The 13,413-nt window shown below is 45.0% G+C and overlaps 1 protein-coding gene across 1 annotated transcript in view; it reads right to left on the bottom strand.

Moving 5' to 3' along the window:
- LOC306919558 (kinesin-like protein KIF19) overlaps positions 1-4,524 on the bottom strand; it is a gene marked incomplete at both ends in the record, with an annotated part of 56,941 nt that extends 52,417 nt beyond the window's left edge. Inside the window, one exon of the mRNA XM_079532320.1 lies at positions 2,935-4,524. Coding sequence (XP_079388446.1) covers positions 2,935-4,524 — 1,590 coding nt within the window. The remainder of the gene's footprint in view (positions 1-2,934) is intronic.
- Between the last annotated feature and the right edge of the window lie 8,889 nt (positions 4,525-13,413).

Below are 13,413 nucleotides of genomic sequence, written 5' to 3'. Positions count from 1 at the left end.
AATGACTATACTGAACACACCTGTTTATTTTACTGCTGCCCTGCTAATGACTATACTGAACACACCTGTTTATTTTACTGCTGCCCTGCTAATGACTATACTGAACACACCTGTTTATTTTACTGCTGCCCTGCTAATGACTATACTGAACACACCTGTTCATTTAACTGCTGCTAATGCCCTCACAGTACATACCTGTACTGACTGACAGACAGACAGACAGACAGACAGACAGACACGTTATATCCATCCATCTTCAATAACCCTTCCAACAGAGATTTCCAGACTTCATTTCCAGTGTATCGTTAGAGTGAAACTAATTTATTCATTATTTTTCCCCTCAGCTCTCCAACTAAAACCAACTCACAACTCAACAGGTGAACAAAATTAATTTTTATATTGTATTGACCAAGGTATTGTAATGAATGTAATCCGTTTTTACTGCTTATTACTCTGTGCAGAGTCCGAAGATGTCAGGTTGGTGGGAGGAACCAGCAGCTGTACTGGTATACTGGAGATGAAACACCAGGGAGAGTGGAGACCGGTGTTGGCTTGGTTTGACTGGAACAGGATGTCATCATCTGTAGTGTGTAGACAGTTGGATTGTGGATCTGCTCTTTCAACAGAATTTACTTCTAGTTCTACACGTCAACCAGGATGGGTGATTCCATCTTCCTGTGTTGGCTCTGAGTCTTCACTGATGGAGTGTGGACCAGTAAAGTCGTATAATTCCACTCTTACACTGAAGCTCAACTGTTCAGGTAAAAGCAGTAAACAGTATATGCATCAACAATGTAAAAGTTGTGTTATCATCAACATGCTATTTAAAATATGCCTTTCCTCTTCATGTGAAGTCCACAATTAATGAATGAATTAATGAATTAATGTGTGATCGGAATACACTAAGTAAGCATGAATTGTAGTCAACAAACAAGTTAAAGAATCACACAAGTAGAAACAAGTGTAGAGGGACCCCTGTAGTGCCTAAAAGATACTAGGACACATTTCACTGCTTGTATGCAATATAAAACTAAACATTTAAAAAACTTGTCTAGTGATGTAAACACAAAAATAAAACCACTCATGATGTCATGTGGCAACCAAATGGACTGTTTGTACAATGTTTGTTTCAGGATGCGAAGCGCCCCATCACTTCACACAAGTGTGATTTAAAAAGGTCACACCCGTGTGAAGTAAGGGGCGCTCTTATCATCTTACAACATCAATTACAACATAATGTTTGTTTAACATAACCACCCCCCTCCCTCCCTCTCTCTCTCTCTCTCTCTCTCTCTCCAGAGTCTGTGAGGTTGGTGGATGGTCCTAGTGTGTGTTCAGGCAGAGTGGAGGTGAAGTCTAATGAGTCGTGGGCCTCAGTGTGTGAAGGTGACTTTGACCAGCAGGATGCAGAGGTGGTCTGTAGGGAGCTTGGTTGCGGAGCTGCTTCGGCCCTCAAGGGGGCGCTCTATGGAGAAGTGAACACTCCAATATCATGGACCAAAGAGTTCCAGTGTGAAGGCACTGAGTCTGCTCTCCTGGACTGTAGAGCCTCAAACTCAACCAGAAACACCTGTTTGCCTGACAAGACCGTTGGACTCACCTGCTCAGGTAAAGACAAGCTACACCCTGCAATCATTTTTGAGGGGTGCTAGCTATAGGATAGTAGTATAGGCTAGTATAGTTCTGTGTCTGTGTGTGCCACATAATTGAGGCTAAAAGTGAGGACGCCAATTGTGCTTGGCCGGAATGTGATGATGTATGATGATAAGAGCCCCCCTCACTTCACACAAGTGTGATCTTTCATGTTTATTATAAAGTGATACTGTTTAAATGTTCTGTTCTCAATGTGTGTGGAGGGTACACAAATTAACAGACAGCTAACACTTGACTTGAAGAGACGGTCAGAGGCAGAGTAAAGTTTGAAGATGTTTTTACTTCTTCTCCAAACCAGGAATCAAGGCAAATTTGTAAAACTGAAAAATATGACACAAAAGAAGCACCAATTAAATAATGCCTAATTGTACAAACATCTAATGAAATAATAAACAGCATAAAACATACAGCTACAATGTCTGCAAACATACATTACAGAGTAGGCTACAGTATATCACTTTTAAATGAAATGACTGCATATATAATGTAAATGGCTTGTAGATATATGTAAATAGTTTAACCCATTTTTATAACACTGCACATTACTGAAATGTGAATTGGAATGAATTGAACCATGAACTGTATCATAAAACATATATGAATTGCTGTACCACATGTACATGAATTGACACAATGTCAGAATGAAACAATGCTGGAATGCTTCTAGTTTGCATAAAGCTAGTGTTAGCCAAACTGTGAAACTAGCACCACATGTCAATGTACAGGAATGAATGGAAGCTAGCGCTAGCTTAGCATGAGCAGGCAATCTATGCTCAGCACCAAACACAAATACAATGGGGAAATCCAAACAAAGCACAAGGCTACATAATGTACAATACACCTCAGAACTGATTGCAGTCATAGTACTCACAGACGATACTTTCCAGGACATGAACAGAAAATGTAGAAGAATACTGTATAAGCAGTTGAACTGTGTGACCGCATCGACTAGCGTCTTGCTTGTGAATGAAGGTAAATGCAAGGAACCCCAAAGTTAAATAGTGTCCACCAGAGGGCGCAAAAACACAGAAAAGTTCAGTATGTTCTGAAATAGAACATGACACTCCTCACCTGGTATTTGTTATCAAATGCCACTAAACAAACAATAAAACAAATGAAACATTGCAGTACTGTCCAAAGATAGGTGACTAAAGTGAGTCCAGAACCATAACTGACATAAGGAGGACTGTCTCAAAGACTGGCCTTTTGACCAGGGCAGTAGGGCTTTGGAAGGTACTCTTGCGACAGTCTATTCTAAAAGACGTTGGCGAGACAATGTACCTGTCTCCACCGCTGGCGGTGGAAACCTCCGCCGTCGAATGTCTCTGGAGGGGGCAGGGGGGCATACAACTGGTGCGCCAGTATGGTGACAAGTGACATGAGAAAGGGGGTGTCCTGGGTCTCATCAGTGAGGTGTGAGGGACTGTGTATTGAGTAGGGAGTAGGGGATGCTGTCCTAATGGCAGACAGATACTCTTGGTCGGCAACCTTCCCAGAGAGCTGCAGGAGATTCCTGTCTGCAGGTGGTGGGACTGTAGGGTGGAAGAGATGATCAGAAGGCTGTGTGGCAATACTTCTCTGTGTCGAGGCATCATAGTGAGAGCTTGTCTTTGAGAAAGGGTTGATACGGACTGATGCTGACCTTTCGTGAAGTAGTGTGGGAGCCTGAGGTGGTAGCTCCAGGAATGACTCTGTGTCGTTTCGAAGGGCAGACGCAGAGTGTGACAAGGGGCTACAGAGAGGCTGAACATGGGCTGTCACATTTGGAGGGGTGACTGATGTTGTGGACGGTGATCTAGATGTGCTGCAGACTGTAGTGACCGTTGGTTCCATGTGGCTGCTGACCGGGTTGACAAGTAGGCCTGAAATGTAGCTTGCTTGGCTGGAAGTTGTGATGGTCGACGCGGCGTCTGCTTGTTGTCTGTCCACTGTGGAGCTGAAGGTTGCGGCCGTCTGGACCTTGACATGTGCCATGGCACTGAATGTCTCCTTGACCTGAAGCTGGGTTGAGCATGGAGTTAAGAAGGATGGACATCCGTTTTCTTGCACATTAGTGTGATAAGAGGTAACAACTGCTGGGCTGTGGTCTGAACCCGTGTGAACGTTGCCTATAACGACCCAGCCCAGGTCCAGTCTTTGGGCGTAGGGGTCGCTGTGTGGGCCGTTGCGTTGCTCTCGTACTTTATGTACTTGGAGGATGTCACGTCCCAGAAGGAGGAGTATCTGGGCCTCTGGGTCCAGGCGTGGTATTTTGTGAGCGATGGGTTTTAGATGAGTGTGATGCTGTGCGGACTCTGGGGTTGGAATGTCAGACCGGTCATCTGGCATGTGATTGCACTCGATGAGTGTGGGGAGCATCACACTTACTGCTCCGTCCAAGGACTCCGCTGTGAACCCTGTAGCTCTTCTCCCAGATGTCTCCGTAACCCCAGAACATGTGCGGAGGGTGTATGGAGAGTCCGATCCGGTGAGTTTGAAAAGGTCGAAGAATTCTGACCTGGCCATTGACCTATTGCTCTGGTCATCCAGAATAGCGTAGACCTTTGCTGCTTTGTCTGGGTGAGCTTTGGGATAGACCTTCACCAGGCAAACTTTGGAACAGGACCTGGAGCTCTGGTCTCCGACTTTGGTGCATGCTGAGGTGACTGTTGGCGGATCCGTCTCTCCATCACTCTCCCCGCCATTCTCTGTAGGGCCTTCTGCGTTCCAAGGTGGTGGTCCAGGATGCAGAGCTGCAACGTGTCTGTCGCTGTTGCATTCCCTGCATTTCACCTCCGCTTTGCACTCCTTCGCCAGGTGAGTGTTAGAGGCGCAACACCTGAAGCAGATTCCATTTTCTCTAAGGAAGGTGATGCGCTCGTTGTGTGACATGATCCGGAAACCTCTACACTTTTTAAGCGCATGTGGCTTCCTGTGAATGGGGCAGTGATGGTTTATGTCCCTTATTTCATCTGACTCAGGAGCAGAGTGGTTGGTTGCAAGCTCTGCCTTGTAAGTGGAGATGTGGGTTTTGACATTCCCTGGTCTATTTACTGCTTCTGGCTTTGATGAGCCTGTGATGGGCCTGTAGGAACAGCTTGGACCCGTAGAGGCTGCTGAGAGGGTGAAACTTGGATCATTCCTTCTGCGTGCCTCACTGCAGACAAAGGTAGTGAAATATGAAAAAGGGGGAAACTGTACGTGGTGCATTTCCTTGTACTGTGAGCCTTGAGCCATCCACCTCTCCTGTAGGTTGAAAGGTAATTTTTCAACGATAGGCTGGATGCCCCTAGCGCTGTCCAGACATGCAAGCCCTGTCAGGTAGCCATCCTTTTTTGCAGCATTCAGCTCTCTCAGTAGGTCTCCCAGTTCCCTGAGCTTTTGTGGATCCTTTTGATTGATTTTAGGCATCCTATCCAACCTCTCAAAGAGAGCCCTTTCAATCACCTCAGAGGCGCCGTAACATTCTTCAAGGCGATCCCAGGCCATTTCTAGCCCTGCGGCAGGGTCGTTTACATTCACAGAACGGATTCTCATGATGTGTTCAGAAGACTCGCTCCCCAACCATTTAGACAAGAGATCGAGCTCTTCACTTGCAGTTAAGTCCAGTCCTCCTGTGGCGTTCATGAATGAGGACTTCCACGCCAAGTAGTATTCTGGGTGATCGTTGAACTTGATGAGCCCTGTGTTCACAAGCTCCCGGCGCACCAAGTACCTTGCAATGTCACTCAGACCAGACCTGTCATCCATAGCTCTGTGTTGGGAAGCATGTGAATTAGGGGAGGGGGCCTGAGCAGAAGAGGGATTATTCTGAGTGTGTATGAAGCCTCTAGACTGCTGTACATCTTTGGGTGAGTGATATGTGTGATGCGAGGCACGAGGGTCAGGGAAGGTGGGCTTTGTAAAAGAGGGATGGCCTGTATGCGGCCTTACATCTGGGAGGACGTTGTTCGCGGTGGCCTGTTGGTGATCTGCGGGCGTTGACCATCTCAGCTGCTGAGCCGCATTGACACCATGACCGTTGCTGTCCCGATCCGCTCTGGAGTCGACATGTTGTCTCTGCCTGCTTGGAGATGTCGAGTCGTGGTCTCCATTTGAATGGGAGTCTACGATGGGATGGATGAAAGGAAGTGATGGTGTGTAAGGTTGGAGCTGCGGGGGTTCCTCCTCACCAGGAGACTGCTGTGGACGTTCTGTGTGACTATGAAGCAGCTGAGAGTGACGTTGGACATAAGCTTGTGTGCGTTCTATGGCAGTTTGCGTTGTGTCCTCCATGTCTCTCTTGCTGCCTTCTCCACTTCCAGAATCCACTGCCGCCTCTAGAACCTCAGCCTCTGCTTCAGCTGCTGCAGCGTCTCGTTGATACTGTAATGAAGATAACTCAGCAGCTATACGAGCCTCTCTGAGTGCCATTTCAGCTCCTTGAACCATTAATTCCGTTTCTCTCTTAGAGAAGGCAGCACGTACTTTGGCAGCCTCAGCCTTAGCTCGTGCCTTGGCGGCTGCTGCACTGGGAGTGGAAGATTTGCTTCCTTTGGAAGAGGCGCGCTCACTAGCCTGGGAAGGTGTGGTCTTGACTGCGTCTCCTGCAGTCGACATGATGAATGTCTCTCGGGGGTGGTTGAGAGAAGATGCAGGTCAGAGTGATGCTGTAGTATCCTGTTTTCCTTTCCAGCCGTGCCCGCCGTGAAGACGTCTTTTTACTGTTCTGTTCTCAATGTGTGTGGAGGGTACACAAATTAACAGACAGCTAACACTTGACTTGAAGAGACGGTCAGAGGCAGAGTAAAGTTTGAAGATGTTTTTACTTCTTCTCCAAACCAGGAATCAAGGCAAATTTGTAAAACTGAAAAATATGACACAAAAGAAGCACCAATTAAATAATGCCTAATTGTACAAACATCTAATGAAATAATAAACAGCATAAAACATACAGCTACAATGTCTGCAAACATACATTACAGAGTAGGCTACAGTATATCACTTTTAAATGAAATGACTGCATATATAATGTAAATGGCTTGTAGATATATGTAAATAGTTTAACCCATTTTTATAACACTGCACATTACTGAAATGTGAATTGGAATGAATTGAACCATGAACTGTATCATAAAACATATATGAATTGCTGTACCACATGTACATGAATTGACACAATGTCAGAATGAAACAATGCTGGAATGCTTCTAGTTTGCATAAAGCTAGTGTTAGCCAAACTGTGAAACTAGCACCACATGTCAATGTACAGGAATGAATGGAAGCTAGCGCTAGCTTAGCATGAGCAGGCAATCTATGCTCAGCACCAAACACAAATACAATGGGGAAATCCAAACAAAGCACAAGGCTACATAATGTACAATACACCTCAGAACTGATTGCAGTCATAGTACTCACAGACGATACTTTCCAGGACATGAACAGAAAATGTAGAAGAATACTGTATAAGCAGTTGAACTGTGTGACCGCATCGACTAGCGTCTTGCTTGTGAATGAAGGTAAATGCAAGGAACCCCAAAGTTAAATAGTGTCCACCAGAGGGCGCAAAAACACAGAAAAGTTCAGTATGTTCTGAAATAGAACATGACATTAAATGTTGACTCACCTGTCTCTTTACAGTGGTTGATGATGTCAGGTTGGTGGGAGGAACCAGTACCTGTTCTGGTATACTGGAAATAAAACACCAGGGAGAGTGGAGATCAGTGGACGGTGGGTTTCACTGGAACCTGCAGTCCTCATCTGTAGTGTGCAGACAATTGGACTGCGGCTCTGCCGTTTCAACAGAAAGGACTTCTGGTTTCACACAACAACCTGTATGGAGGATTACACCTTACTGTGTTGGGTCTGAGTCTTCACTGAGCGTCTGTATCATAATGGAGAATCATGTCACACGGAAAGGTTTGATTACAGGCAAACCCACTGTGAACTGTTCAGGTAACACAATGACAGCAGTCCTTACAGTCTCTCATTTCATCTCTGTGCGTGTATGTATGTGCGCTTGCGTGCGTGTGTGCGTATGTGTCTTCGTGCTTGTGTGTGCATGTGTGTTTATGAGTGTGTGCATACTTATGAGTGCAGTGACTAGAAAAGGCCTTTAGTCTCATGAGCTACTGGGGAAGATCTCGTGATGATGATGATGATGATGATGATGATGATTAGTTATTTGTGTTTTGATTTATTGATTATATATTTCCATATGAATTACTGTATTTTAGAATTAAAGAACACTGTTTGTTTAGGGTTTCAGTAAAACAACGTTGACTTTCCTCTGATGTGATTAGATTCAATTTGCATCCATAATGCATTCATACATTCTCTTGTAGATCACTAACATCATTGTATAATCACTCTCTCTCTCTTTCTCTCTCTCTCTCCAGAGTCTGTGAGGTTGGTGGATGGTCCTAGGGTGTGTTCAGGCAGAGTGGAGGTGAAGTCTAATGAGTCGTGGGCCTCGGTGTGTGAAGGTGACTTTGACCAGCAGGATGCAGAGGTGGTCTGTAGGGAGCTTGGTTGCGGAGCTTCTTCGGCCCTCAAGGGGGCGCTCTATGGAGAAGTCAAGGCTCCAATATGGGCCAAAGAGTTCCAGTGTGAAGGCACTGAGTCAGCTCTCCGGAACTGTGGAGCCTCAAACTCATCCAGAAACACCTGCTCATCGGACAAGTCTGTTGAACTAACCTGCTCAGGTAAAAGACACCTTTTAATTTGGATAATCATTTTATAATGAGAGTAATAACATGTTTTTTCCCCCTTGCATGTTAATCCCACCCCCCCACTTGATAGTGGGTGCAGCAGAAAACTCAACAACGGCACCGCTCACTTCACACTGGGGTGTGATTTTATTTTTGATGCCCAGCTTTGTGGATCTGTGTGAACACAAACATTGGCTGATGATTGGCTGATCACCCCATAGTGATGATTTGATTGGCTGAGCAAAGTACATATTGAAGATACAAGTGAGGGCAGAAAAGTGAAGACGCCAAAAGTGATTGGCCAGAATTACATTTGTGATGATTTGATTGGCTAAGCACAGAATGTGATGTGTGATGGTGCATGATGATAAGAGCGCCCTTTCGTGTGAAGTGAGGACGCCACAAGTGATTAGCCTTGAGGATTAGCCTTGAGGACTTGAGATAAAAAGGACTTGAGGACAGAAAAGTTAAGATAGAAATTGTGAATGGCCAGAATGAGATGATGTATGAAGATAAGAGTGCCCCTCACTTCACATGGTTGTGTTTATTTATTTATTTTTATTTTTTTATTTGTTTGTTTGTTTGTTTATTTATTGCGTTTACTCTCTTGTCTCTACAGAGTCTGATGTCAGGTTGGTGAGAGGAACCAGTAACTGTGCTGGTATACTGGAGATGAAACATCAGAGAGAGTGGAGACCAGTGGACGGTTGGTCTGACTGGAACCTGCAGTCCTCATCTGTAGTGTGTCGACACCTTGGCTGTGGCTCTGCCATTTCAACAGAGAGGAGTTCTGGTGTTACACATCAACCTGCATGGAGGATAACACCTCACTGTGTTGGGTCTGAGTCTTCTCTGAGTGACTGTGGAAATAAGATGTCTTCCACCTCCTTGTACGTACTGGAGGTGAACTGTTCAGGTAACAAACTACTACTTCAACGACAGTAATGTCTGACAAAGCCACGGGAAACACTGGCCCTGATTAATTATTAAACCATTCAGAGCCATTATTTGCTGTTTGTGAAAATAACATGTGTGGAATGTTCTGATGGGGCATTATGCCTTACTATACTATTATGCTACAGTATGTAACATTCATCTTGCACATAATGTCTCTGGGCTTGTTATTGATTTCATTTTTCTTGTTTTATTATGCCTTTATCGTCAGTGACTTGAAATCTCTCTCTCTCTCTCTCTCTCTCTCTCTCTGTCTCCAGAGTCTGTGAGGTTGGTGAATGGTCCTAGTTTGTGTTCAGGCAGGGTGGAGGTGAAGTCTAATGAGTCTTGGGTCTCAGTGTGTGAAGGTGACTTTGACCAGCAGGATGCAGAGGTGGTCTGTAGGCAGCTAGGATGTGGGCCTCCTTCAGTCCTCCAGGGGGCGTTCTATGGAGAAGCCAATGTTTCAATGTGGACCAAAGAGTTCCAGTGTAAAGGCAACGAGTCTGTTCTCCTGGACTGTGGAACTTCAGACTCAACTAGAAACACAAGCTCACCTTACAAGTCTGTTGGACTCACCTGCTCAGGTAAAAGACAGGCTAAACATTTGGTTTGGAATTTTGGATTATTATTTCATGAATAAATAAATATGAATCTTTACTGTTTACTCTCTGGTCTCTGTACAGAGTCTGACAATGTCAGGTTGGTGAGGGGAACCAGTAAGTGTATTGGAATACTGGAGATGAAACACCAGGGAGAGTGGAGACCAGTGGATGGTCGGTCTGACTGGAACCTGAAGTCATCATCTGTAGTGTGTCGACAGCTGGAGTGTGGCTCTGCTGTATCAAGAGAAAGGACTTCTGCTTCTACACATGAACCTGTATGGTGGATTTCAGCTTCCTGTGTTGGGTCTGAGTCTTCACTGAGGGAGTGTGGAACAAAGAAGTCTGGCAATTCCACTGCCAGACTGGAGATTATCTGTTCAGGTAAAACAATGACTTCAACAATGACACATTTACATTATCTCATCTATCTGTCAGTACAATATCTTATAATTAAACTGGTCATACAGTCAAATCTACTGTATTACCAATTTCAGCCAATCGCCTCTGTCTTGTTCCAGATCTGCTGTTTAAGCCTATCATCACCTTTGTACGCTCCATTTCTGAAAGCCAGCAGCAGGAGCTGCATGTGATCAGCTGCTCCACCAACACAACATCACTGGATACAACACAAGACACAACACCACTGGATACAACACAACACACACCACTGGATACAACACAACACACACCACTGGATACAACACAACACACATCACTGGATACGACACAACACACATCACTGGATACGACACAACACGCATCACTGGCTACAACACAACACACATCACTGGATACGACACAACACACATCTCTGGCTACGACACAACACACATCACTGGATACGACACAACACACATCACTGGAAACGACACAAGACACAACACCACTGGATACAACACAAGACACAACACCACTGGATACAACACAACACACAACACCACTGGATACAACACAACACACATCACTGGATACGACACAACACACATCACTGGATACAGCACAACACACAACATCAGTGCGAACCTTAGTACACTCCATTTCTGAAAGCCAGCAGCAGGTGATGGAGGGTTTAATCTTCAGTATCAGATGCTCCATCCTGCCACAGTACCCAGGAGGCTTCTTCTACCTCACCTTCACTGGATCCAACACCACGCGCAACTACACCCAGTCAGCTGTCAATCACTCTGTATCCAACACAACACACAACATCACTGCATCCAACACAACATCACTGGATACAACACAACACACAACGCCACTGGATACAACACGACACACAACACCACTAGATACAACACAACAGACAACACCACTGTATTCAACACAACAGACATCTCTGGATACAACACAACACACAACGCCACTAGGTACACCACAACACACAACACCTCTAGACATAACACAACACACAGCATCACTGGACACAACACAACACACAGCGTCACTGAATGCAACACACAACATCTCTGGATGCAGCGGAACTCAGAACCATACCCAGACAGCTGTCAATCACTCTGCCACATTCCTGTTTCCTGCAGCAAACCACACCCACCAGGGAAGTTACATCTGTGTTTATCACATCCATGTTTTCTCTCACAACTTCTCCTCTAAGAGCGAGGTCCTCTCTATCACTGTCACAGGTAACACGAAATGTGGTCTTTTCAAGTCACAATTTGAAACTCAAGCAAGCAATCTTTACGCTGTTCTTTTGCATGATGTTCTAACATATTTAACATATTTCCCTCACAGCTTCTCATCTGACATCTAACGTTCTCACATGTACAGTCATGGTGCTGCTGCTCTCGATCCTGATAATTGCTGTCCTCTATCGTCTCTGGAAGGTAATTATACTTCTTTATTCAACATAACACTGCAATGTAAATGTCAGACGTTTTTAATTTAAGAGAGCCGGTTTATTAAAGCCGGGCACTGCTGTGTTTCTCCAGGTCATCAGAAGGCGGCGTGCAGGAGCGCAGGACATTGGCGTGGTTTATTATAATGTAAGACGGGAGAGCGTAGAGATAGTTTATTATAACGAATTTGCTCGTTCCGACGTTGAAGCCGGACTGAGTGAAGAGACAGAATACCACCAGTATGATGATGTGGGTGTAGGAGGAGGTGCCGAAGCTGCACCCAGTGAGGAGACAGAATACCACCAGTATGATGATGTGGGTGTACGAGGAGGTGCTGACGCTGCACCCTGTGAGGAGACAGAATACCATCAGTATGATGATGTGGGTGTACGAGGAGGTGCCGAAGCTGCACCCAGTGAGGAGACAGAATACCACCAGTATGATGATGTGGGTGTACGAGGAGGTGCTGACGCTGCACCCTGTGAGGAGACAGAATACCATCAGTATGATGATGTGGGTGTACGAGGAGGTGCCGAAGCTGCACCCAGTTAGGAGACAGAATACCACCAGTATGATGATGTGGGTGTACGAGGAGGTGCTGACACTGCACCCAGTGAGGAGACAGAACACCTCCTGTATGATGATGTGGGTGTACGAGGAGGTGCTGACGGGGCAGTAAGAGGCAGGAGACCTCCTGTGTACGAGGTGGATCTCTAAAGGGTTTTGAGAGAGCACCACAGTAAAGGTCACAGATACAGGGCACAGAATAAAGTATATACATAATACAATCTGAATCATCCCGCCTGGTGCAGAACAGGAGACACCATCAATAAATATTAAAGTATACCTAGACGTATAATCCCTATACCAGGGGTCTTCAACGTTATTCACGGCAAGGACCCCTTGGCTGAGAGAGATGAAGCAGGGACCCCCCCCCAGCAGATTTTCATAGATTTCATTTTTAGATTCACCCATCTTCCAGTGACATCATTGTTTGATTTTTTAGATTATAAATATATATTTATAAATATATATTTTTTTGATTTGATTTTTGTCATTGTGAGAAGGATGGCTTCCATTATATCATGGTAACTTTTAGGGAATAGAAAGCCTGCAGTTTCTATTAGCTTGGATTCCAGATGAATTATGTCACTGGTGGACGGGTTTCTGAACTGCCCACAGCCCTCCTATGAGACACAGACTGGTTTTTGAACTGCCACAGACTGGTTTCTGAACTGCCCACAGCCCTCCTATGAGACACAGCTACTGGTTTCTGAACTGCCCACAGCCCTCCTATGAGACAGACTGGTTTCTGAACTGCCCACAGCCCTCCTATGAGACACAGACCAAGTAGGGAAAAAATTGACCCCCTCCCTCAAAATAATTATGCAGCTCACCTGCATCTTTTAAAACGGGCCTAAAAATCCACCTTTCAGCAGGCCGGAGGGAGAGGAAAGGATCACTTCTCCCTTAAACACTCCACTCTGTACATATGTTTTATTTTGTATTATTGTTTCTGATTATATTGAATTTTGTTGTTATTTTTCACGTCATGTCTATGAATTGATAAGGCCTGAAATCTAAACAAAACCGCAAAGGACTTTTGTTTTGATGCTATCCCTTTGAGACTGGGCCCTATCTTGCGCCACCTATTTACTATTTTAAAATAGTTTACCATTTTAAAATAGTTCAACTAGCCAA

Source organism: Electrona antarctica (genome assembly GCF_951216825.1).
Source record: "Electrona antarctica genome assembly, contig: scaffold_26, whole genome shotgun sequence".
Lineage (NCBI taxonomy): Eukaryota > Metazoa > Chordata > Actinopteri > Myctophiformes > Myctophidae > Electrona > Electrona antarctica.
The sequence above is the reverse complement of the archived record's forward strand: the minus strand, read 5'-3'. Positions and strand labels throughout refer to the sequence as shown.